This window comes from Aptenodytes patagonicus, chromosome 10, assembly GCF_965638725.1.
Source record: "Aptenodytes patagonicus chromosome 10, bAptPat1.pri.cur, whole genome shotgun sequence".
NCBI lineage: Eukaryota > Metazoa > Chordata > Aves > Sphenisciformes > Spheniscidae > Aptenodytes > Aptenodytes patagonicus.
Window position 1 is genome coordinate 1547368 of NC_134958.1, and position 27039 is coordinate 1574406.

General features: G+C 47.0%; 1 protein-coding gene across 1 annotated transcript; it reads left to right on the forward strand.

Annotated features, from left to right (window-relative positions):
* Nucleotides 1–525: 525 nt before the first annotated feature.
* GNB5 (G protein subunit beta 5) lies at nt 526–24613 on the forward strand. The gene is made up of 11 exons (XM_076347755.1): nt 526–836; nt 5212–5348; nt 7053–7094; nt 7886–7962; nt 9496–9628; nt 13527–13670; nt 16810–16901; nt 17023–17071; nt 19710–19806; nt 21385–21551; nt 22490–24613. The coding sequence occupies exons 1-11, from the start codon at nt 725–727 to the stop codon at nt 22499–22501; spliced, it is 1062 nt and encodes a 353-aa protein (XP_076203870.1). The 5' UTR covers nt 526–724; the 3' UTR covers nt 22502–24613.
* The last annotated feature ends 2426 nt before the right edge of the window (nt 24614–27039 follow it).

The following is a 27039-nucleotide window of genomic DNA, read 5'->3' on the forward strand; positions in this document are numbered from 1 at the left end:
GAGGAATTAAAAGCATAGTAGAAAGAAGGGTTCACACCACTGCATCTGCCCTGCTGGCACAGGAGCTGGGCCAGAGACCTTCTGAGTGACTGAGTCTCCTAGTCACCCCTACCCATAGGAGTATAAGGGAATGATGGAGCCGAGCTGGGATTTCCTAAGCCTGGACAGGATCTGTCTTCCCAGTCTGGTATTTTAAAATGCTATTGGGGTGACCGATACCTCCCCCCCCTCCTTCCCCCACAGAGTGTGCAACTTCTGGTACAAACAAGTTTGGATGCAAAGCAGAAACACCCTTTTGCATGTATTTCTGGGGAAATGAATCCTTTTGGGGCTGTGAAAATGGCTCGGGATGTACAGCAAATATCTGCTGGTGGAAGCCTGTGGGTAGGAGGAGGGCAGGAGGTGAGGCCGGTCCCAGCTGCCTGCCTGGAGGCCAGCAGGGAGAGCCTGCCGTGCTGCCTTGCAGCGCGGGGCTGGCGAGGGCTGCTGGCTCTCACGGGTGTTTTTCCGCACGGTGTCTGGTCAGGTGCTGGCTGCACACAGGGCTGGAGGAGCATCCACTCCGGCCCTGGACGTCAGCATGGGGAGGGGGAGGGAGCCCGGGCCGGCTCCGGCGCCGTTGCTGAGGCAGCAGGAGCCTCAGCAGCATCCCTGAGAGCCAGGCAAGCAAACTCCTCCTCCCTCCCGCTCTCATCTCGTCTCTCTCCCTGCTTCCTTTGCAAAGATGGCAACCGAGGGGCTGCATGAGAACGAGACCTTGGCATCCCTGAAAAATGAGGCCGAGAGCCTGAAGGGCAAGCTGGAGGAGGAGCGGGCCAAGCTGCACGACGTGGAGCGTGAGTGGGGCCGGGGCGCGAGGGCTGCGGGCACGGCCGGGGCGCTGGCGGCCGCCCCGGGCAGGGAGCGCGACTGCCGCATGCCCGGCACCGCGGGCCCGGCCTCGCCGGGTGAACGGGAAAACACGCCGCTGCCGCCCCGAAAGGAGAGCGCAGCTGGAGGCCGGGTCCGCCTGCCCGCGAAAGGCAGGCATCCCGCTCAGGAGCGGGGCGCGGAGAGAGCCGCCCCCAGCGCACACCTCCGCTGTCGCGACAGCGTTTGCCGAAGCCCAGCTGAGAGCACGGCGGGTGCGCGCGCTCGGCCGCGCTGCTCGAACAATGCACGGCTCCGCGCCGGGGTCAATAGGAAGCGGATGGGGAGCGCGGGCCGCGGGGGCCGCCCGGGCGTTCGGGGCCGCGCAGCGCCGGCCCGCATCACCCCGGGCACCCTGCGGCACGGCGGGGGCTTCTGGCCTGGCCCGGGCTGCGGGCACGCAGCTGCGCTGCCTGGGGTGTGCGGGGGAAGAGACCGTGGAACGTCCCCCTCAGTGGGTTCCGAGGTTTATTTGCGTCCTTTTAATGCGCATCTTAGGGGCAGGAAGAAAGATTAAACCCAGCCTTGCGGAAGTTGATGGGAATTTGCTTTAATGAGGGCAGGATTTCACACAAGGCGAAAGGGCTTAAAAAGGAATATTGTTTCCAAAACCAGCTCCTTCTCTCCCCCTTCCCCCAAGGAAACAACTTGCAGGGATCCTGTGCTGATTCAGAGGTGCGGGGTGAGTCAGTGCGTAACACTGTTAGCAGCTGCAGTTTCAAGATCCATGGTTAAGGTAACAGAAATGACACGGGCAGATTTCAACCCTGCCCTCCCCCCCACCCACCCCTGTTCAGGAAAAAATAAGCTAACCTTATTTTTATGGAGCTTCTCAAATAGGTATTAATTTGTCTGTCCTGAAAGATAAAAATCCTTTTATTTTTATTATTTCATTTTTATAATTACAATGATATAATATATTGCAGGGAGGGGGTTTTTTTGAGAAAAACGTGTAAATTACTGTCTTCCCCTGAAATCATATCGCTTACTTTATTAGAAAAAATTTAGTGGGTCATTAAAACTTTTATTTGATCTGTTTTGATGCCTTAAATGTTGAGAAGGAATCTGAGCCTGTATCCAGTGATTTAGCTCTTAGTGTTTTGTAAGACTGAGGGACTGGCAAACATTCTTAAATTTCAGGTGGGGGAGGGTTAAAAGATTTTTTTTTTCCTGGAGTAAATAGAGCATTTTCTTGTCTAAATTAGACAATCATATGTTATATGAGTGTCCTTTTAATAGGAATCATTAAATAAATGGAGAGGCCTCATTACAGAAACATTACCATAAATCATCATATTCCCACAGTATAATTTCTGTATCAGAAGTAGCGGGGCCTCTGTTTAACAGACCCCTTAAGCATATGCTTAAATCCATTTTTGCTCACAAAGAGTTTTACCTATGATTGCAGTGATACCATAACTGTGCGTGTCACTGATAGTCATAGGATATTTATGTCTTTGTCATATGTAAAATCTGTAAACTTATGTTGGAAGGCTGTGTTTGCATAGCCATGACATGATTTCTAAGACAAAAGTCTTATGCTGCTGTAGAACAATGCTCCCTCATGATATTTTATATCATTGATTCTGTATCAGAGCTTTTTTGCACTTAAATTATCCCCAAGAACTATTTCTGTAGAGATTGTAAGTTTCAGAATAAAGCATCTCTTCTGTTTTGTTTTTTTTTCCCTAATCTAAAATTGTATCTTTTGCATTTTTTTGCTCTGATCATGACTTTCCCTCTGTGGTTCCCAAAACAAACAGCTGGCTGAAGTAGGATTGCCCTTATTTGCTCAACTGGTTTTGAACAGCAGCTCTCAAAAATGTGGATAGAAAAAGGAAATACCAAACGTGCATTTGATTTGCAATCTTACAATTTTAAGGATTCAATTCTATCACTTAAAACGTTAGGTGCAGATAAAACAGTTTGTTCTGTTCATGCGATCCATAAATTTTTAAGGCCAGAAGAGACCATTAGGACCAACTGACTTCCCGCACAGAAAAGATCGAAGACCCAATAGTATCTGCATCGAGTCCACACTTCCTGTTCAGGCCAAACTATATGTTTAAAAAATAGCCTGTTTTATCTGGACCTTTGTAAAACCACTCAAGCTACTTACTGGCTTTAGCTGATCTACTTGCTTGAGTGCATAATTTTCAACTATCTTGAAACAGTATTGGAGAATGCTTCAAAATAATTATCTGACTCTAAAACCTGTGCTAGGCGGGTGCAGGATTATGGCGGCTGTGGTTGGAGATAAGCGTCCTCAGAGAATCAGTAAGGCTAAACCAGACAATTCCACAGACTCTCAGCTGTGTTGACACAATGGAAACACTTTGCCCATTGTCTGTGAAACGTTTGTTTTTTCAGATATGTTCTGGACACTAGCATCTTTCCAGCTGCCATAATAACCTCCTGTCCTATGTTTTCATGTCTTTTGATTGGATCATTTGGCAGGTTTCCATGGGCAAAAGTAGGGGGAAATGTATCTTTTCCTCAGTGGGTTTATATGGTACTTTCTCAGAAACTTGCTTCTGACCTCCTGTTAGAGTTGGCGTGGACAAATTTTCAGGAATGGTGGACAGCACTTGTCCCCTCGCTGGGTGAGACTGGTGGAGCAGAGATTTCAGGTAAGAACATTATTCTGGTACAGCTTGCAGGGCTGGTGGTTTTGAAAGACAACTCTTCAAAAGCTAATCCACCAGAAATCAGTCTGCCTTAGGCAGAAATTGCTCCCCTGACCCTGTGCCAGGGAATGATCTCAAAGTTAAGGATGCCTGCTCTCTCGCTGTGACAGCCCTTCCTAGCCCATGAGCTTTCTTGCAGCTCTAAAAAAGTGACGAAGGGTGAAGCAGCAGTGCAGCTCCAGAGCAATCACCTGCCATGTGGGATGTGGAGCTCAGCCTCCAGCAGGGCATTGAAAAGCTTAAGATTTCCTCCACCAGCTCATTAAAGCATGTGAGCTTCTGCATTTATTTCAAAAGGTTTGAGTCAGGCATTGCCCCCTTAGCTAACAGCAGCTGCATCATCTGAGGTTTCAGCATGGACAAACGCACAAACACAGGGAAGCGCTGGATCCTATTAGCTCTTCTCTAGACAGAATCATTTTTAATTCTGGTGCCAGGGTCTCCTGCCCCAAGACCCCTACTCTGCTGTGAGACTTGAAGCAACTCCCACCCTCCCTGGTGCTCCATGTGAAGTGTGTCAGAGCTGCCACAGGGTGCCAAGATACATCATGGCCCTACTCAGCTTCACGCTGGATGAACAACGCTGGAGCAAAGCAAATAGGTTTCCTCGGATGACACTTTCTCCCAGACGTGTAGATGATCCCAGCATGAGGCATTAGGGTTACATGAGACACCTTTTAGTTGTGTCAGCTGCAGTGGGATGAATTTTATGTCAAAGTGAGTTTGCACAACTGGAAATGTAAATTTGTTGGGTTTTTAAGAATATCAGCTGAAAGTACTGCTATTAGATGAGGTATGAAAGAACCGACTTCTCCTCCACCAGAGGATGCTACTCAGGAAAGTTGCTTGCCTGCCCTCTCTGTTTCTCTTTCCCATAAAAGAAAAAGCTGACCCACCCACAAAGTCCTCGATGTCCGTAGACACTGTTGAGAGGTTGGGTAGCGCACTCTTATAGCAAATGCCAAGCTTCTCTGCTCACTCAGATCTGTGTCCTGGCCCTCAGTGCTCGCCTAGCCACCAGAAGGGATGGCACAGCAGAGGAGAAATCTCCAGCGCCAGTGGCTAGTACCTGTATCACACTGCACCACTGCTGCGGTGCCGAGAGCCAACTGTGGCTGGGAGTCTCACATCCAGAACAAGTGTTTTACCATTGAAACTTTGGAGATTTGATCCTTACCCCTTTCTTTTGTGTGATTTTTCCTCCAAGACCCAGTAGTGGTCTTCACTTCTTCTGAGTACCTTGAGGCATATGTTAGACTGGAGGCTGGCTGTGCACTTTCAAGCCTCAGTCAGACTGAGGATTTCCCAATAAGAGGGGGCAAGGGGGTAATCTATTTTCCAGTTACATTTGGGTGTGATGGTCTGCAAGAGCTTCAGTTGCTACAGCCCTGGCATTCAAGCCCTGAGTGAATTCATCCTTATCTTTATCTGGTGAATATGTTCATACACCGCCCACCTTGGTTTTACCGCCTGCCAGCTCTGAAGCAGAGTTCGTTGGCTTGCACCATAGACTCAAGCTTCATGGATTAATTCCTCCAAGCAACATTACTCATAAACATAGAGATTTGCCAGGGCAGAGCTTTGATGCAGGGCTCTAACCATCAGCTGTTTGCAGTTCATCAGGTGGCAGAGCGTGTGGAGGCGCTGGGCCAGTTTGTGATGAAGACCAGGAGGACCCTGAAGGGCCATGGAAATAAAGTTCTCTGTATGGACTGGTGCAAAGACAAGAGAAGAATTGTGAGCTCTTCCCAGGTATGCTGTTAGGCGGATGTTTTTCAAAGCTACTGTTGGGCACTATACAAATCTTTTGGCTGTACTATGTGCCATGCTTTGCAGATGATACCTGTGTATATTGTAAATGTTTTCAAGAGTTCATTGGCAATGTATTTGTTCAGAGAGCACAAATCCAAGCTTCTGATCATTGCTACACCTGTTTTAGCTAACACCCTAAATACTTCTTGTCCAGTCATATACAGATTTTCCCCATATTCCCTAATACAATAGAAAATAGACAGAACTCATCTGAGGCCACTTTTATTTCCTTGTTCTTTACAGATAAAATACTTAGTAACGATTTCAGTTTATGTGTTCGGAGAAAATAATCAGGGGAAGGGAAGAAATGTTGATTCTTCTAGAGATTTCTGTGCGCAGAAATTTCTTCTGCAGTCTGTATGATTGGTGCGGCCTTGAAAGCCTCAAACATGCTGCCAAAATTACTGCATTTACTTGGGCATTTTGAGAAACAGTCCTAACACCTGCTCGAGACCAGTCTCATGAGCTGGAGGAGGTAATGAGGTAATTACTTTCTAGATCCCCTGGTTTGTCCTGAGCCCCGTGTGTGGCAGTGAGTGAGCTTGTTGCATCTCACAGCTGTTCATTGACCTATATGAAATCTGTCAGGGGTCTCACTTGAGGGATAAAAATAGGCAATCTGCATTGCAAGCCACCTTCAGTTACTGTGAGTTTTTACCATTCATGGTGATCTCAGCAAAGAGAATAATTTTAAATAATTAATGTCACTTTTTTTAAAGTGGTTACAATGTCAGTGTGTAGATCAGAACGCCAAACAGGCAAGTTGTAATGCGTTTTTGCATTTTTTACTCTATTTTAAGAACTGTAGTGAGTCCAGGTACAGCAACAATTGTTGCTCAGTAATAAACATTTCGCTTTCATGATATGGGAGGATAACAATATTATGTGCATAAGGCAGCGTAGCTGCATGAGTGTAGCTGGCATACACAAAGTGATTGTGTTGCTCTCTGTGGAGTGTTCTTACGATGGCTATTTAGCAGATTGTATCAATGGATAATTGAACGTTAAGTAAGTGTAGTGAGAAGTAAAGGGAAAATCAGGAAAAAACAGGAAAGGGAAGATGAATAAACAGTGCAATGTCCATAAATAGTCCGCATGAGCGCTGCCAGCTCAGCAAGTGATTTGTAATACAGGTCACCTCTTGTATTTGTAAGGCCCCATACTGAGCCACTGACAGATATCATTTGGGAGAGGGGACCAGCTTTGCAGGTGGTGATTACAGGCTGGGAGAAACACATCATGGTTGAAAGGAGGCAAGTGAGGGCTCACTAGTGGCAGTTTCCTGAGGAGACGGTCCTGTCCATGGCGTGTGCTGCAAGTGAGAGGCGTTCTCATAAACCCGCTAAAAGGGATGGGAAAAAAATAAAAAAATAAATCGGTCTTTTAAGCCGACATCTGTTGTCTCAGTGAGGAGGAGATACGCTTTTCTTCTGGTCAAAGACATAACACAGTACTGAGGAGTGTCTTCTCGGTGCTTCGCTGTGACCATTGTGCTGTTGTAAAAACGGAGACAAAAATTTCATGAAATAACAGACTGGGGGATGGAAATGAGCAGCAGAGTTTTCCCCAAAGCTGGGAAGTAGGCTGACAGCCATGTCTCTGGGAGGCCTCAGTTTCTCTCTCTGTTTATGTGCTTTCATTTAGGATGGGAAGGTGATCGTGTGGGATTCCTTCACTACCAACAAGGTAAGTGAAACTTCAGCAAAAGTCAGATTTCTGTGCACAGGGCAAATGATGGTGGGATAAGATGGAGAGCTAAAGGGCTCACAGGTGTCACAGGAGGCAGTGGGATGATGGGATAACATGCAAACCTCGACTAGCAGCTCAAACCAGGGGGCCCAGGGCAAACCACCTCCCTTGACCTGTCTCTGAGCAAAGTCCCTGTCAGGGCACTGGGGTTTGTCATGGTCTCCAGTGGGAGACTCTGATCTAGCCTCTTCGCTGACAGGGAGGGCTCCCGGCTGGGGGCAAAGCCCAGCCAGCAAAATAGAGGCCCTCCCTGGGTAACCCCTGTACCAGGTGCCATGTGTGATCACTCGGGAACCTTCAGCAGTGGTGTTCACTGTGAAATGGTGTCGCTGCTCCTCCAAGCCCTGCCAGGGCTGCCTCGCGGCACCCTGCTCCACACAGCTGAGGAAAAACCAGCTTGTTTATAACTCACTTTTACACGTACAGCAGTGGGGACCTTTTACAGCACTGAGTAATCCAAATAAAACATGCTCTGTGATCAGTTTGGGGCTTGTGAATAAGGTGGAAAGTGTCAGGGAGGGACTAGCCATCTTCCTGCTGCTCTGCTGGGTTCTGCAGTAAGGGTTGTCCCAGCCTTACACATGAGTTATGGCTGGGGGAAACACCTGTACCTTTCACTGACCCTAAGGATGTCCCACAGAAATACTGAACTTACTACTCTACACTGTTTTCCTTGCACCGATTAGAGAAACAGTGACATCCCAGTTTAAAGAGATGCTGTGTTTCAGGAACATGCAGTGACGATGCCGTGTACCTGGGTGATGGCGTGTGCATATGCCCCATCTGGATGTGCCATTGCTTGTGGGTAAGTTCCCAGTTTCCCCAACTGCTTACACAGAGAAGCTTGATTTGTGGTGGTGTCCTGGTGCCTTCAGATGATGACAGCTAGAAGTTTGTGTGCGTTGATTGTGGGTGGAAGGACTACATTCAGTGCCTCCTGATTCTATTCCCATAATGGCTTGTACACATTATCTTCACTGACTTCAGTGCAATAACATTTGTTGTGCAAGCATGGAAAATAATCCTCTTTCAGCATTTACATCATGGGTTAGGAATTCTGCATGCATGCAACTTCTCTGCTCCAGTTTGGTTGTGTGTGTTGGATATATCTTCTAAGGGAGAGTGGTTTTAACCCTGTTCTTACTTTGCACTCTTTCTTCTACGATGTAGAGAAGGTTAGTCATTAATGATTACCAGCACATGAATAGATCTTGCCAAGATGGAGTGGGGAGAAGTAACCCCATCCTTGATAATCTCCAAGTTTTCTGAGAGCTCAGGTTTGAAAAAACTGGATTTATGCAGGGGAAAAAACAAAGAGATGAGGTGTTGGCAAAACATCTTTTAAAAAGGGACTAGGTGGATCAGACAGACAAAGCAAGCTTGGGACAAGAGAAAGGAACAAAGGGAGACTTTACTGTGCAGCTTGCAAATCTAGAAAGCAGCAGACTGAGACAGACAGGCAGACTCCCTCAATGTGTGTGGAGAGGGAGTCTAGAAACTGTATGTTTTTGACTAAAACTCGAAGAATGGCAAGAAAGCTCTGTCTTCACACTTGTAAGAGAGACAGGGAGGGCACGTATGCATTGTACTACCTAATTCTGTATTTCTGTTGTGCTGTCAGTGAAGTGCTGTGCACATAATACAAGGCACAGAACCAGCACCTGGTGGTGTGCCGGGATCGCAGGGACCAGGGCAGGGCTGATCTACCACGGCTGTAGGAACGGGTCAGACACAAGTCAGACCCTTTAGAAAAGAGTCCCACATCTGGTCTGGGAGACACAGCTTAACTGGTGCAACTGTCCAGGAGGGACACACCAGCTACAGAGGTCAGTGCTTCTGTTGCCTTTTTTCCAAACTCTTCTAAAAGCCCTGTCTTCACACTCACTACTTGCTATAGCGCCTCTTCCATAGGAGTTAGGTCAAGTTTATTAAGGTAGATAAATAATGGTGCTTAAATACAGATCCTCGCAATGACGGATGTCAACACAAAAATGGCAGTTTGGCTGTATGTGAAACATTAACCCTGAGGTGACTGCTATGTCACCTCCCAGTTTATACTTTCATGAGGTTTCATTCAGTGCCATTTATAAACTCGACGAGGGTAAAAAATACTGAGGCGCAGCTGTTCAAGTTCTGTAAAGTAGCCAGCCTGGTGAGGCAGCTGGGGCTTCCCTGCACAGGGAGATCCCGGACAGCACAATACAGGGAAGTCGGTACTTGTAAGGGTTTGGCAGCGCAGCACTGACAGGTGGTTTCCTTCTTATCACCACTCGCCTTTTGTCGTTGCAGTTTTAACCAGTTCTCCTCTCTCTGTTATTGCTATTATTACTCTCTTTAGTGGCCTGGACAACAAGTGTTCTGTGTACCCTCTGACATTTGACAAAAATGAAAATATGGCTGCAAAGAAGAAATCGGTTGCAATGCACACAAACTACTTGTCTGCCTGCAGCTTCACTAACTCAGACATGCAGGTAAATGCATTCCCTACCCACTGCTCACCGTCCAGCAACACCTAACATGAGCTGCACTCATACGCGGTGCAAGTAACCTTCCTTGCACCTGGGGCACCCAGGGCCACGTCCTGCCCCATGCAGGGGCTGCTGGAAAACCCTCGCTGGGGGCAGTGAAGGTGGTGCAAAAGCTGCTGTAAGGACATGCTTGTCACAGCCCGTGGCCAGGCTGTCATGCCTGCGCCCTGCAAAGGCCTGTCCCTTCTGCAGAGGGAGCTCGCCGGTACCTGTGTGTTCTCTGCTCTCTGGGTCTGTGCTGGCTTGTGCTTTTAGGAGCTCAAACTAATACAAATAGTTAAAAACCCGGCTGAGATAGGACTAGGTTGGGTGTGTGCTATGCCAGCCAGTGGAGACTGTGTTGTTTGCCTGCTTTGTCCTGGACGTCCAGCCAATTTTGCTTTCATTCTTAATATTTTTTGTTTGTACCAAGTGAGATATTTGAGCTTGAGGATGGCCCCACAGAGCCAGCCCTGTTGTCCGTACATGCAGTGGTGTGTTCCCTCAAGGGAAAGGAGTGATGCTATCCCCATCTCGCAGCCGGGGGGGTTGGAGCACAGAGGGCCACAGTGGGAGACGATGGCAAAGCCAGGAACTAAATGCAGATCTTCTGAGACCAGGCCAGCCTTCCTCTGTAGTGAATATCTCAAAGATCTCGTTCTCCGGGAACATGAAAGATGATGAAAGGAGCCAGGATAATCCCCTTGTCCTCTCTGGTTTTTGAATTTAATTGAAGCTCTGCTCAGTGCAGATCTGCAGGAGAATAAGTGGCAGAAGGGAGCATTTTCATTGCTCTCTGTATCAGCAGAGCTGCTGGAAAGGGAATACCTTGTCCCCTTCTTCCAGATATTTGGAGCTCTTCTGAAGGAAATACCAGCTCTCATTGCTTCTATTTCAGGACACGAGATGCCCAAGAGTATGTTGTTGTTTGTCGTTCTATGGTGTCTGTAATGACTCCAAGGTGCTAATTTAAGTCACTTGCCATAGAAACAAGTGGTAGAGGTACCCAGCGCTCAGGCTTGCTTAGCCTTGACCTTACTGTGCAGGAGCCCTGCGTAATTAGAGCAGTCTAATTAAAGTAGAATGTTTTTGATGAGGTAGAAAACCAGTATTCTCTTTCTTGTCCATACCTATATGCATCGTGATTAAATCCTATGAAAGGAAAAATAGTTGTTTATTTTTCACAATTAAAAAAGAAAGAAAAGTTGGGTCTTTTTTTCTCCATATTAAATACAGCAAACTGCATTGATATTGAAGGTAATGTATTACTATTGTTAAATAATACCACAGTGGATTTAGGTGCTTTATATTCAGTGATTCAGAGATTTTTCTGAAGACTTCAAAAAGAAATTTTCTTGTGATTGATAGGCTTATTAGTGATCATTTGTAGCACTGCACATTATTATTGAAACAAATACAAGCAAGTGGGTTGGCCAAGCTTCTGTTAGGACACTGTTATGTAGGGGACGCTAAAGAATCCCAGATTTCTTATCTTCTTCCTTTTACATAACAGCCTCAGAATTAAAATTATTTGGTAACTGAGGGTGCACAGTGCAACAAGCACACTGTGCAGGAGCTTTCCCAGCTGTGTGCGGAGCAGCTCTGCTCTCCCGGCTCGCGTCACCGAGGGATGCAGTACCTGTCCTGGAGCAGCCCTAGCGCGTGGTGGAAGTGTCCCCCAGCCCAGTGCCCCCGCAGCAGCCAGTGCTAGGTGCTGTGAATGCTGCTGCTCTGCCTTGGCTGCTCTCTTAAACTACAGCTCGGTTTTCCTGCAGAGGAATGAAAGACAGGGTAGGAGTTTAGGAGTTGGTGTGCCCATGGGCGTCTGGCAGTGCAGTGGAAAGAGAGGAGATCTGGGGGTGGTTAATCATTCATTAAAGCCACTCTCAGGCTGTGTGGGTGCTGAAAGGGGGGGGTCCCATCCTTGCTCCTCATCATGTTCCCACCCTGGGCCAAGACAAGCGCTGAGCTGCAGGGCTGGGCAACCTGCGCACCTTGTTCTTGGTGCCCCAAATCAGTCTTGCCAGAGCGAGCCTCCCCCGCCTCAGTACGCAAAGAGCCAGGGATCCGTGCTTCCTAAATTAGGTATCTGCAGCTCTGCGGTGTGATAATGCTCCCCACGTGACAATGCTCCATGTGTATTAATAGCAACAGTTAATTGGGATCTTGAGTGTTTTGCATAGGGCAGGCAGCCATGCTCCCAGTGCGGCAGGGCTGAGAAGCAGGATGAGGCCCATGGCGATGGCGGAGGAGGTAGAGGTGAGTGTGGCCCCTCTGCCCTCGCCGCTGCTCCCAGCCCTGGTGCGTGTGCTCCTGGCGAGCAGGGGCTGTGTCCCTGCTGTCCCCTAATGTCTGCAAGTGCTGCATCTTGCCACCAGGCGCCAGGCGAGGATCCCCATCCAGTGCTGCCAGAGCCCCTCGTGCAGCAAGCCAGACTCTAATAGCAAAGATTGTTAATTCTCTTCTGGTTTTGGATTTTTGGAGGGGTTTTTTTGTTTGGTTTTGTTTTCAATAGCAATACCCTGAAGTTGAGTCCATAACATTTCTCTTTAAGCATTAGCTGGAGCTCTGGGTTGCCAACAGACCCTTCCCTTACACCTTTAGCTACTCCTATTCCCCTCGTATCTTCCTTACACACTGTTACAAGAGCAAATTCTCAGAGCTGAAAGTCTTCATTCCTCAGCCAAGTACAAATATTCCTCAGAACAGAGAAGTTCATTGATCTAGGCTCAAAAGCTGGCCAGAAAGACAAGTCAGGACTTTCTTCTGCTATTATCATCTCGGAGTATTAGCGTCTCTCTACTGCAGGATTTGGAACAGTCTGTTCTGCAGCTTTGCAGACCTCTGTTTATGGGAGGAGTTTTTGGAGCATCTGTCAAACATGTTCAGTATTTGACCTTTATGCAACTCTGTGAATGGTTTCATGATTGTGGGATCATTTTCTTCTTGAAGGGTATTTTCTTTTTAACTTCTAACTACCCACTGGGATCCCTTGAGTTTCCTCACCGACCATGAGAAAAACCTGTGTACAAGACTGAGAGCCCTCCTAAGTTCACCCTTGCCTCCTTCCACACCAGTGCACAGGGACCCTTTCAACCTACAGAATTTGTGATTGCATAACAGCTTCGGGTGCCAAGGGGAAATTTTGAACAATTGAGCATCATCAGGATTTAGCCACAATAACAAGCGCTGATCACATGTGCTTTCTACAAGCACTGTAGCAGATGAGGGAAGCTGTGAGCTATGTTCGGTCAGTGTATGTTCAAGCCCTTTCACACACAAATGGTTTTGGACAAGTGAGAGGTGATGGACTTATCAAACAACTGTCTAGACAGGCTTACTTCCCTTTCAGAAAATCCATGTCTTAAGCCCAATTAATTGGGTTTAACCTGGCTATTTCAAGCAGAAAAAAAAATTTAGAGAGTTAAACAGGTATACTTAACTCCAACAGTTCTTCTCTTTACCCGGGTTGAATTTCAGCAGCCTAAATATGGATAGGGTTAAATACGGGGGCAGACAGGAATACCAGTCTGGTTCTTCCTCCTTTTTGGAGGGTATGGAAATGCCAGCAGATCCTTACTGCCATCAGTTCTCCGAACCCAACTGCACAAAACTGACCATTATTGAAACTCTGTGTAGGTATAGCTGTGTCAATACAGTTCTCCTTTCCACTCTAACTTCTTTCCTTAAAAATAAAAAAACATAAACTGTGCTTAGATTCACATTGGTTTTATGGCTTTGATTTATTGCATAATATTTCATTGAATTAAAGCTGTATGTATAGGATGTCAGTTGTTTCTTTGTGAACTTGAAGATCATCTGCTGATCTTTGTATTGTGACTCTTCTTGCCACATGCTATAGATCCTGACAGCAAGTGGAGATGGAACTTGTGCTCTGTGGGATGTTGAGAGTGGGCAGCTTCTACAGAGTTTCCATGGTCACGGAGCTGATGTCCTGTGCCTAGACCTGGCCCCTTCTGAAACGGGAAATACATTTGTCTCTGGGGTAAGCAGGAGCTTCCTATCATAATATAAAATTAAGGAACGTGGTAGGGAAAAGGCAGCAAAGCAGGAGGCTCATGATCTTATTGAGAGAGTGCTGGAGTATGTTTTGGAAGCCCCAGTGCAATCCACTCATTGCAAGCACATTTTCCAAGCTGGAGCAAATTAAACCCCTGACTGTGGGGTCAAACCCACCCAGCCAGTCTGACTGCAGTTCTGCTTACTTAGCAAATTCCACCCAACACCAAAGCAGTCCAGCCTGAGATCAAAACAACGCCTCTCCCGGGAAGGGAAAGGCTCAGAGTTAGAGCAGCGGAGGTGTGAGCCCCTGTGGATAGGAGCTCAGCACAGCAGACAACTGCCCACATTTGGCTCCTTTCTTGTGCCCAGCTCTCCGGAGCCAGACGGGGTGTGCCAGGCGGTTGCTCAGGGCATCGAAGTGGGGCTGCAAATAACGTGCGTGCCACTATGTCCCTCAACCTCTCCCCAGAAGCGAAGGGGTAGCTTGGACGCTGGCTAAACCCTCGTACAAGTTGGAGCAGGGAGATGAGGTGTGGCCACATCTTCAGCTGTTGCTGAGTCCCCTGTGCCTTCCAGCGGTACCAGAGGCATTTAAAGCCCCTTCGTCAGTCGAACGCTGCCCGCTCCCTGTCCTGGCCCAGAGGAACACACAAACCTTGCTGGGGCTGCAGGACTGGTCAGGGAAAGTACCCAGGGCATCTTCCAAATCTTGTCCTGCTGCTGAGGGATTGCTGTTCCCGGGCAGCCGAGCCATTGGCATGGAGCCTGGCAGTGAAGCAGGCAAGGCATAAAGGTGAGTGGGATGGGGCTCAGCTGCTTTTCGAGGTGGTCCTGGTCTTTCCCACATCAGAAATTGAGTGTGCAGGTGAGAGCTGGCAGGAGCTGAGAGAGAACCTCTCTTACTGGAGGCAGGTTGCTACCAGTAACTTTGCTGAAGGTACCTGGTTTCTGAGCCCCACCAGCGCTGGCCCAGGGCTGTCCTGTGCCTGATGATGGAAATGGCCCTTGTGCCAGAGGGTTCCGACCATGGATTAGGGGATTCCACTTGTTGTGCTTGGAGTCATGGTCCCATCCCTACATAATAAAACTGGACCTCTTCTGTTACGGCTCTTGTAACAAATTTGGCTGGCCCATCAGGAGCAGAGCCCAGCACACTGGCCCAGTTTGCCTGCTGCTAGCACAGCTGCTCCGAAGCGTGACTGAAAGCTAATTCCATCTGAGTGCATTACTCCTCCCGGGCTTTCCTGTCACTGAGCTTGCTTCCCAGAAAGGATAGATTCATTCTCCCTGGGAACAGCTCAGCTTATTATAGGGCAAAGAATTGCAAGCAGCTATGGTACCGCTAAGAGAATATGTCATGCTTGTGTCGATGTAGCAGCTTGGGCATGTCCATGCTTACAGGGACTCGCTTAATTCATCACATGCAAAATACCACTTCAGTGAAGATCTGTCTTATATCGTGTCAACACAGGTATGGCCAAAACAGTGCAACCTGAAGGTATGGTAGCATAGAGACACTCCCTGTATATTGTGCCTATGTAATACAGTAACCTTGAGCTGGAATAAGCAATGTCAATACATCAGCATGTAGGCTGGGTGCTGTTACATTTAACGACTTAACTGAAAATCCCAGCCCTCCTGGGTGAGCTCAGGGCTGCATCCCAGGCTGTTGTGCTCAGTGCCCTCTGAGCGCTGCTCCTCGGGGCAAGTTGGATAGCACTCAGGGGGCCCATCTCTCCGCAGGTGGTTGCTGGTTTCTCCTTCAAAACCTTAGGAATCAAAGCACCAGCTTGTCAGATTGGTCTTGTCCCCAAACTCCCAGAGAGGTCAGTAAGAACAGTGCGCATGGAAGCAATACGAAGGGCTGGGCTTGGGCTGTGGCGGGGCTTGAGAGGGAAATATCCAAAATGTTCTCTATCCTGTTTGGTTTCCCCTGTGGAAAAACCACAAGTTGGTACAAAGGAACATTGTCTCTCTTAAATAATGACATTGTTAGTTAAAAAACTGGGATTTCATTTTAACAAGAGAATTCAAAAAAAAGAGAGAAAGATGTGAACTGTGAAGAGACTGTTTAATTTAATTAGCAATCATATTTGCTTAAAAATAAATAACACGTGTGACACGGTTTGCTGGGCAGGATGTGCTAGCTCGGCAGAAGCAGCAGCCACCTGGCCTGCCCTGTGCTTCCCATGCAGCCTCAGAGAGGCTGAGCCTACCTACGGCCTGCCCCTCAGCAGGGTCATATTTATTAAAATCTCCTGTCGCTCTTAAAGAAAAGTCCGTGTTCTTTTTCCTGTCACCGCGATTGTGACAGCAGCGAGACATCGCAGCTGAGAGCATGGCCCTACAGGTGTGAGATGGTTCCTGCCCCGAGGACATTGCAGACTACATGGGCTGAGCCCCTTGCCCAAAGCATTCAGGATGCTGAGCACCTTGCAGCAAGCACCGAGTGTTAAAAGATCTTTTCAAAGCACAGCTTGGAAGGGCAGGTTAGAGCTTGACAATGAGATGAAATGCTGTTGTGCTTCTTTTCTCATCCCAACCACGCCATTGAGCACGTGGGTGCAGAGCCACGGCAGGGGTTAACTCTGGTAGGAGGCTGGGCAAGAGACCCTCCAGATGCACTTATTTCATTTTCTATTTCAGTGTATGAAAAGAATTAGTTATAAAACTTTAAATGCTGGGTATTAATTTTTTATATCGGGCATGTTAAGTGGTAAGGGAATGAGTCAGTTACGCAGCTCTGTGGCATGGTGGGACTGCAGGCACAGATACGGCAGCAGCACAAGGAGGGCAGGGCTGTGAGTGCTGGTTAGTATGGGACTGTCTCCGCATACACCCCAGGCCTGTCTGCACCCCGCTGTGCTGCAGCGCTATGCCCGTGCTGGTCTGCAGCACCGCTGAGGCTCCAGCCTTCGTGGTGTACTCTGCTCCTAACTGCAGCTGCACCAGGCTTGGGGGTACCAGTACAGCCAGTTCTGGGGCTGCTTTGCTGGTTAAATCCCCTCAGAGCTGTGATGTTCAGAGCCTTTGAATGTAGCTGGGCTTGATGAAGTGTATCAGGCACGTGAAGGGTGATGTCACCATTTGCACAACTGTAGTGAATTTTTTTGTCTTATTAGGGATGTGACAAGAAAGCCATGGTTTGGGATATGCGGTCTGGTCAGTGCATCCAGTCATTTGAAACCCATGATTCAGATATCAACAGTGTCAGGTCAGTATGTTTCTGGGAGAGGACACATTTGCGACGTTGAGCAATGCACTGGTTCTATTTTTGAAGTCTGACCTCATTCAAGTAATGTAATGTGTTCTGGTCTTTTTTTACTCATGCACAGATATTACCCAAGTGGAGATGCTTTTGCCTCTGGTTCAGACGATGCCACGGTATGTTAATTCAGCAACCTAATTTAGGGAAGTTTTGTTACTTCCCAAGTCAGATTTTCCTAAAAGACTAGGTCACATCCACAGAGGATTTTAAGTGACTAAACTGGGCCTGTGACACCAAAGTTGCAGAAATAATAATGCTATAATAGAATATATATTAAATTCTATATATAATGCTATAGGGAAAACCTAGTAACACTTTGTAGGTCACCTCTGCAAACTTTTCTACATGAGGTACTGTCCAAATATTCATTTCAGATTTTCTATGTTTTGAAGTTTCATGATCAAAATTAGTTGTCTTACTGGAAGGGATTTGGCTTCATATAGTTGTTGGTCACATGGGGGGAACCAGATGAAATGCTGCAGCTTGTGTCAGAAGGAGCAGTACAGCGCAAGGGTATGAAGGGAGCCTGCGCATAAGCGTGCACGTCCCGGCAAGCAGAGGGGCCGTGGGCTCAGCACGGAGCTGGGCAGACCCTGGTCAGCTGGCCTCCACAGCCCCGTGCATCCTGAGAGCGCAGCCCCAGGGTGGCCTTGGCCATGTACATCTCCTCCCTGTCAGCCTGACTCACTGCCAAGCTCTTCACCGCGATGAGTCACCGCATCCAGGTCATCCTAGATGATACAATAGCTCTTACTGGATCTTACTTATCTATGAGCAAGCTGCTAGGAGAGGCACAGTATGTATTGATGGGTAATTTTGGTCAGCATATTGTATGCAAAATGCCACTTGCCTCCTGGTGCCTTTGGGCCCCTGAGTGATGCACATGGCTGGTGGCTCTCGCTGCAGCTGGCGGGTCCCCATGGGGGAACAGGCTCTGCCTGTACCTGCAGGGACTGAGCTGGCAGTTAAGTGTAACTTGAGAGCAGACATTTGGGAGGCACCTGGCACCTTGTTTCTCCTGTTTATTCAAACATCACACCTAGTTGCATGAAGGTGGAGACTCTTTCTAAAGTACTCTGCCCTCAGAGCATGTTTTGAGTCTGCTCCAATGCTAAATAAACTCAATAGAAACATTCCCTTAGTCTTCACTGGATGTGGAGACCTTCTAAGGCTCTTCTGGAGAGAGTGTACACTGCTTTTAGGTCCTAAAGGCTGTGATTATAAATTAATACCTCAAACTCTATGGTGAGCCCAGTGCCTCTCCGCACATTCAGATGCAGTACTGTGAGCACTTGAGATGCTGAGGGAGTGAGATGGAGAAATTGTCCATCATTGAATTCCAATGAGAGCACTCTCTTTTTATGCCCAGTACCACAGGCTTTGGGCTCCTGTGCTTATTAATTTATTTGGTGGGGTTTTTCTCTCTTAACTATTTCTGACACCCCCAACTTGAGCAGGAGAATGGGAAATTCCATCTCTGTACTTTTAACAGAGGTTTTGGCAGTTTCCATCTACTTCATTCTTTAAATGGAGAAGTTGGTGTTTTCAGCGTTACGGACTGATACGCTGACTGGTATCCTTGACCTGATTTATATACTTAGGGATTTTGAGGAACAGATAATCCTGACTGTCTGGAGGGCGACCATAAAAGCGTGCTCACGTGGCAGTGCTGTCACCTGTGGTGACCCCGACTCCCTATCAGGACAGTCTGATGGAATTATTCATCAGCGTGGAGCACTGGGAGACCTGTACTTCACATACCTGGCAGCTCCCCACCGCCCTGCGAATGAAACAGCCTCTCCGTTATGTGCAGGCTTGGGTATCAGCCATTTTTCATTAGTAAAGTCTTAATATTAGCCAACCCATCTGGCCAGTGTTTGCTTAAACTTAACTTGTTGAGGAAGGTTTTCTGTTAAAATAGTTTCAAAAGTGCATTTTGATTTCAGGGCTAACAGACTGGCTTTCTGCATGGCAATGAAGTCTGGTCTGTCTATACGTTATTTCCATGTTAAATAAGCCTAAGTATGCTGGCAAATGATAAAAATAGGAAGTGCAGGTTGTAGAGGTGGTTGGGGATTTTCCATGAGAAATGAAAGCCAAAGATCTGTATAAAAATGTATTATTTCACTTGAATTATTTTCACGTAGGTTTTTCAGACAGAGGCACCTCACGGAAGGGCAGGGGCTGTTTGCTATCCTGTCTTACTCAGAGCAAGGACTACCATCTAGGCTTCCCCGTGCCAAGGGACTGTCTGAGCACTGTGCCATGTGGTCCATGTTCTCAAAGATGACTACAGATTTAATCCTCTGTCTCCCAGACTCCAGCTGTGGCTAAACTGTTGTCTTTAGAGGCTCTCTCCCCATGCACCTCCCCAGCAGCAGGATGCCCTAATACGTAGGAAACCACAGTGGGGAAGCAAGAGGGCGGGGGGACTTTCAGTGGGTAGCCATGGTCCAAAACCTACCACTTATCTCTTTATAGCAAGACAGGCAGGAGGCTTAGAGAAGTGGTCTGGAAAATCAGGTTCTTCACTCAATTTATACAAAACAGCCTTGTGTTGCTTAGATCCCTGTTAGACTCCAGATGAGTCCCTTACAGCGGGCAGAAATAGCAGAAGGAAAAAAGCCAAGCAGCCGCTTCCCGTGATGCCTGTTAGGCTGCAGTCCTTCCCAATCCCATTTTTTCAATGAAATGTAGTAACCGTTGACTCCAGCCTTTACTGAGCCACGTGTGTTGGTTTTGTTTTAATCCTAGTGTCGTTTATATGACCTTCGTGCAGACAGAGAAGTAGCAATTTATTCTAAAGAGAGCATCATTTTTGGAGCATCCAGTGTGGACTTCTCTCTCAGCGGTGAGACCTGAATTTTGGAGGTTGTCTTAGTGTTGGGATTTGAGGGAAACTGTAAAATTTTGCCAGTTTAATTTGATAAAGCATTTGTTATCAAAAGTTATTAAAAGTAATACTACGTACCAAAAGAAACATTTAATGCATGGAAGCCTTTTTTTGCCTCTGTAAAAATAATTACTCTTTAAATAACCTAGCTGGCTATTGCTTCGTTGTAGCAATGAAGAGTATTTTCCTGGCCCTACTGAAGGCAGGAAATATTTTGTCTTTGACTACAGCTGGGCTAGAATTTCACAATAATGATTAAAAGCATTTCAAAGGAAACACGAAATGTAACTAGACTATTAAGTGCACTTACATAAATAGTTTATAAAAGGATAATAAATGATTAATAGATAGTAAAAGTATGTTAGAGGAGCATGAAGACAGAGACATTACTATTTTTCACTACAGGTCCGGAGACATGAGCTCGAGTCTTCTCTCTCCTGGCCCAGCACAAATGCAGAGCTCCTTGTGTCACCCTGCGTGGGGATGAGTGGGTGGTGAACTGCCCTCCGCCCAGGACAGAGGCAAACGTCTCTGTCATGGTCACAAGCACCACAGCTTGTCCTGTTGGGGATAATGAATCACTTACCAAATTGTCTACTAATGATTCAACCACTTGTATTCGACTTCTTGAGTAAAGTCTGAGCAAAATATTATTACCCTGCATTAGCTGTTGAAGTGCTCTTCAGTCTGTCATGGAGTCATCCCCCATCTCTAATGACTGAATGGATTCTATATCATTTAACTCAATTTTAACTATATTTTTAACTAACAAATTTTAAGTGGTTCAGCATTTAGTATGGATAGCTCAGCAGTGGAGCAGGGGTGTCTAGCAGGATGTCGTGGTTTAACCTCAGTCGGCAACTGAGCACCACGCAGCCGCTCGCTCACTCCCCCCCACCCGGTGGGATGGGGGAGAGAATTGGAAGAGCACAAGTGAGAAAAACTCGTGGGTTGAGATAAAGACAGTTTAATAATAATATGATAATAGTAATAATACACAAAGCAAGTGATGCACAGTACAATCGCTCACCACCCGCCGACCGATGCCCAGCCAGTCCCCGAGCAGCGGCCCCCCCCCGGCCAGCTTTCCCCAGTTTATGTACTGAACATGACGTCCCATGGTATGGAATGTCCCTTTGGCCAGTTTGGCTGTGCCCCCTCCCAGCTTCTTGTGCACCTCCAGCCTTCTCAGTCGGTAGAGCATGGGAAACTAAAAAGTCCTTGGCTAGTGTAAGCACTGCTCAGCAACAACTAAAACATCAGTGCGTTATCAACTTTGTCCTCATCCTAAATCCAAAACACAGCACTGTACCAGCTACTAGAAAGGAAATTAACTCTATCCCTGCCAAAACCAGGACACAGGAGCACAGCTAGCCTCGGGGAAGCCATGGTCAGGGCTCGCTGTGCGCAGAGGGTGGCATGGGAAAGCTGGGTTGTGGCTCACTGGGTGATGAATGTCCTGCAGAAGGCCTTGCTGCAGTCAAGACGTGTTACCTACTTAAGACCTCACTTTGTAAAATCTCATTTTCTTTGTAGGTCGCCTACTGTTTGCAGGCTATAATGATTACACCATAAATGTCTGGGATGTGCTGAAAGGCTCCCGTGTATCCATTCTGTTTGGACATGAAAATCGTGTCAGCACCTTGCGGGTCTCTCCTGATGGGACGGCGTTCTGCTCGGGCTCTTGGGACCACACTCTCCGAGTAAGTGCTGGGAGCACCTGCCTTGGGTGCTTCTTTTTGTCGTGGTTTAACCCCAGCTGGCAACAGAGCACCACCCAGCCACTCGCTCGCTCCTCCTGGTGGGATGGGGGAGAGAATCGGAAGAGTAAAAGTGACAAAACTCGTGGGTTGAGATAAAGACAGTTTAACAGGTAAAGCAAAAGCCGCACACACAAGCAAAGCAAAACAGGGAATTCATTCACTCCTTCCCATGGGCAGGCAGGTGTTCAGCCATCCCCAGGAAAGCAGGGCTCCATCACACCTAACGGTGACTTGGGAAGACAAATGCCATCACTCTGAACGTCCCCCCCCTTCCTCCTTCTTCCCCCAGCTTCCTATGCTGAGCATGACGACATATAGTGTGGAATATCCCTTGGGTCGGTTGGGGTCAGCTGTCCCGGCCGTGTCCCCTCCCAGCTTCTCGTGCCTCCCCAGCCTGCTCGCTGGTGGGGTGGGGCGAGAGGCAGAAAAGGCCTTGACTCTGTGTCAGCACTGCTCAGCAATAACGGAAACATCCCTGGGTTATCAACACTGTCTTCAGCACAAATCCAAAACACAGCCCCGTACCAGCTGCTGGGAAGAAAATTAACTCTATCCCAGCCAAAACCAGCACACTTTGTTTGTCTGTTTAAAAAAAGGGCGTGAGGAGGAAGGATTGTTACAGGAAAATTGACTCTAGAGGGACTAACGAGGATACCAAACCACAGTGTAAAACATGAACATAAAGTTCAAATAAAAAAAATCCCCACAAAGTGCTGGCCAAACTGTTAAAGTTAAGGGAATTTTGAACTTATGGGTTAAATAATATCATTGCTGCTGATACACTGTACCACTAAACTGACTGCCTTGCCAAATTTGTATTAAACATTTGATAGAATAGTCAATGTCATAAACAATTGTTCAACTCTCTCTCTCTGCAGATCTGGGCTTAACCTGAGATCCTGTATGCAGAATCAAATGAAGACTGATACCCTGGACTACAAAAACTGCATAAAAAAGCCACCCCTCAAAATTAAATATTTGCTACACTACAAAAGAGTGACACTGAACCCACAGATTAACACAACTAGGTAGAAAATGTAATCTGCTTGAACACATAGCAAACATCAACTTGTAGTTAAATGAAATTGTTTTAATTCTGTTTTGAAACTATCTTCTTTTATTAGAACTAGTTTAGATAATTATAAAGGGACTTTTCTCTGAAGTCACCTGTATCATAGAATTGAGTATTTTAGTGCACATTATGTATTTATTTGCATGAATTGAGTTCCTTTTTAAAGTAAAAAAAAAAAAAAAGAAAAAAAGATTCCTGATTTTATCAGGATGTAGCATAAGACTTTGGAAACATTCCATAGTAGCGCATTGAATTTTGGTGTTGAAAAGTGGAAAGAAAAACAATTCTGATACTTTATGATGGTGTTATGGATGACTGAACCTTGGTAGTAAGTAGAGGAGCAAAGGACCTACTGTGAAGGTACCGGCTGTTGTCACAAAAATGTATTTTTTGTACAAAAAAGGAATCCTTTCAATCCCTGTTTTTTCCTACTGTCTTTTTAGATAGAAATAAGTATTTCATCTCTGTTACCTGAATATAAAGAATCTAAATATATACAAAATGATAAACTGCAAAGATGAGGGATATAAACATGATTTACATAATCATGAGGTAATACTTAACCAGTAGTTTCTTAGAAATTTTTAATTGTATCACTTGGTGAGTGAATTTTCTTTTACTTAAAGGAATACTACATGCTAAGCACTAAGCACCCTTATACTGATGGTCAAATCTTTTCCAAGTCCATCATAGTCATTCTATGATCATGATTCTTATTTGCATTTTGAGCAGCTCATACCACTTTGGCAGGGCAATATAGCTTAAATGTGTATTAAGGCAGTATATGCCCATTTTAAGGTCCTTCTGCAATGTCAGAGCAGTATAAGTTCATGCAAATGCAGGTCACACAAGCCAAATCGTACAGTCCTTACTCTAACAGTAATCTCCCACTGGTGTTGACATAGTTTTGTCGTAGTTGGACTTGAGAATGAACAACGGTGAGTTGTTGAAAACCTGCCATGAGCCACAGTCCTGCCAGCGTTTGATACTGTGCTCACCAGAGCCCGCAAGCCCATCGGATCCAGGAGCCGCTGGGTTCCAGGGAAGCAGTACAGCCGGCCGCATTGCTGGCAGCCCCCGGCCCTCTGTGTGAGCATGGTAATGCAACACAAACGGGCAGGACTACCCCCATGCGGAGCTGATGCTGTAGAATTAAGATTTAACCAGATAAAGCTGAGATAGTTAATTATAGAACTATTGGGAAATTATATCTGCACTTATACGTTGAAAACTATTGAGACTAGAGTGTGTCGCCTCTGCTCATACTGACGGGTACTGAGTCTACCCTGAGCAGAGGCACGTAGGGAGCAAAGTGCTGGAGTAATGCTGGGGGCTTCCTCGGTCTGGCCTTTGAAATGCAAGTGGTGAGATACATCTCTGAAAGGATCAAAGATAGGATTTATGTTTAGATTGAAACAAGAGAAAACAAGCTCACTGGAGTGAGCTTGATCACAAGCTCGCTGATCACTGGAGTTGGCTGTTCACCTAAGTTTGATGATAATACCCTCATTCTGTTTGAAAGTGGGATTTTTTTACAATTCTATAAAAATTCTATTTGAAACGAAGTCTCCTCATTCACAAAAACATTAGGTTCCATGAATCCATAACCAGTTAACCTAGGACACTGACATTTGGATCGGCCTTCAGTCCCTGATGAAACAGTTCAGCTGTTTTCACTTGGAAAAGTCAGCTCTGATGCTTTGCAATATTTGTGGCAAACTATCCCTGTAACAAACTGAATGCACTATGGAAATGTCATATAGAGCTCACTGTGCAATATTGAGTCAATTCACTGTACACATTTGATCAAAAGATTAATATTAATGTTTAGATAGTATTTATTGGTAAGATGTTTGTTTCAAACATAATACATTGTGTTGATACTTATGAATGGCCTAAATAAAATAAATTGTATTTTACATATTGAGAACATGTATATAGTCGTTTTTCCCATCAGTTAGGTACTTGTAGCTATTTTTTCTGGGGTTTTTGGCATTTACTTTTTGCACCGTACAGTTTCTTAGATCATTTGTCCTGCAAAAATCTAGGGTGAAATCCAGATCTACCAGAAAATTGCTTCTGGAATATCTTCTGGAAATACCCAAGGTGAGCCAGAGCAACTGAAGAGCGAGCAGTCCTTGAAAGTACCGGAGACTCCATCTGAGCTCCTTCTGCATTCAGGAGGCCAGAATTCAGGTTGTGTTTTCCTGCTCAGAAGGATCGCAGCTGACGTGATGTTTTCTTTACAGATCCTCATCGCCATACCCAGGAATGCAGTGGAAAACGCAGAATATGTGTTTTGTGGGAGCGTGGGATTCTCCTCGCGTTGCCGTGGGACGCCAGTGAAAGCTGGGCACCGAAACGCTGTTGAGGGCTCGGGCTATCACTGTTTGGGTAAACCGTATTTGCAGATCACCTTGAGATGCAGCAGTTCAGCTTTCTGCCTTGTCAGTAGAGAACTGTGCTGGGGTCAGCTCTCTTCTCCGCTTTAGTGTAGGTTTTGTGGTCAGCATGAAGGCGGTTGGTGGAAGTGCTCAGTTTAGACACTGGAAAAAGCACTTCCTTCATTTAGGCTCATTGTTTCGTTTCCTTTCCTCCGAGGGGCTGGGGAAAGTGCTGAGCCAGCTTGTTCTGAGTGGCATCAGTGCCCAAACAGTCACCAGTTCCAGTGAGAACGAGGCTGACATCACATCTTGCTCTTCTGTTCTTGCAGGGAGAAATGCCGTGGTTCTTGCACTTCGGGGCCACTGCCTGTGGACTCGTAAGTCGGGCTGCATGGACTCGGCAAAGGAGGCTTTGGAAAACCCAGTGTTTTGAGACACCCCCTCCCCCTTTGGTCTGTCAAGCTATTTGTGTCTCAGAAACGCCTCTATTCCTTTCCAGAGGGAGAGGTTTTAACCTGCTTCTTGTCCTTTTCCCAGCGAGTCCCAGCCTTGGAGAACAGCCGTGCAGCTCAGGGTCCGGCAGGGAAGCAGCAGTGTCACATCAGAGCCCCGGCACTGGCCCTACCTTCCCGACCCGCTCCTCAGCTCAAGCCGGGAGGTGAAGGAAAAGCAGCCCCGAAAGGCTACACAAGCGGGCTGTGACCGATTAAACATACGGAGAGCAAGGGAGCTATAGCTAGGGCAAAGTCACTGTCAGATGGCTCTGTCCTGTTAAACAAAAGTGCTATATAAACAGGAAGGGTGGAAAAGGATATTGCTAGAGAAAGAGCAGCCTCTCCCTCTTGCTCTCCTGCTGTGAGGAATGCAATAGGAAATTCCTGCTCCAGGATTAACAATCGTAAGGAAAACTCTAGTTAAAAAAGCATGTGTGTAAAGCACTGGTGAAAAGTGAAGATACCATTCCAGCCACTGCTCTAGCATATAAACACAGACGAGATTTCCCCGCTTAAAAACAAAACAAAAGCCAAATATGGGGATGTAAAACTAAGAGTTTGCCTTAGGAACGACTCTAAGAGATCAGGCCCATTCTTGATAGTGATCTGGGAAATTGCAATAGGGTTGATTCTAACCATCTATTTTTAAATTTTCTAACGGGGATGTAAAATGGAGACAGAGAGCTGTAACTCAAGATAGGTGGAGTGAAGCCAAGCAGTCCCATGCTGGCGCGTTGTGCGACGAGAGGCGAGAGCGTGACCCAGTCCCAGGCAGCTGCGGCAGCACCTCGCCCAGCGCTGGCGCAGGGCTGTGCGGTGACGGTGCAGTCACAGCCATGCTTTGCACCGGGCCACCATCTGAACCTCGCCTGCAAACTGGCACCGAGCAGGAAGCACGCGTTGGGTGTACCTTCGCTAGGCCTACCATAAATCTTGAGGTGGTATTTATGGGCGTTCTGATGACCTGTCAAGCAGTCGACGGTACTCGCAGCTCGAAGGGCAGAGCTGGGATGCAGGGGAGGTCTCTAGCTGAGATGTCTCCATGGTGCTGTGCAAATGACGCCGCTTGGCCGGTAGTGTTCTCAGCCATTTTATTTTACACCGGCAGTAGTGAAGGGCCCAACCTTTGCACCACAAAGAGCCTAATCCTAAATTTTGCCTGTATGCCCATCAAAAAGCAAATGCCGCTGCATTTGTTTGGTAAATACACAATGCGCTCATCCTGTAGCCCTAGCAAACCTGAGGCTCCTTTGATGCAAAGCACACAGGTTCGGGCCACTGCTGTGGAAAAAAAACCCGTATGAAAAAAGCGTCTTGCAGTCGGCATCCGGTAACTCAGCGTTTTGCTTGACTGCACCAGGGAAACCCGCGGCTTTGTGCAGTAGGTGCCTTCCCCGGGGATGCAGACGGGCCCTTTGGGGAAGCAGCGGTCGCCCCCCGCCAGCGACGCGGGACGTGCCGGCCCGGGGGCGACTTCC

Bases quoted from the DNA above. Each gene is read 5' to 3' on its own strand.
- GNB5 (XM_076347755.1), top strand. From the start codon at position 725: ATGGCAACCGAGGGGCTGCATGAGAACGAGACCTTGGCATCCCTGAAA. The intron at 7,963-9,495 runs GTAAGTTCCCAG...TACTCTCTTTAG, and splicing joins GGATGTGCCATTGCTTGTGG to TGGCCTGGACAACAAGTGTT. The intron at 19,807-21,384 runs GTGAGACCTGAA...TTTTCTTTGTAG, and splicing joins TGTGGACTTCTCTCTCAGCG to GTCGCCTACTGTTTGCAGGC.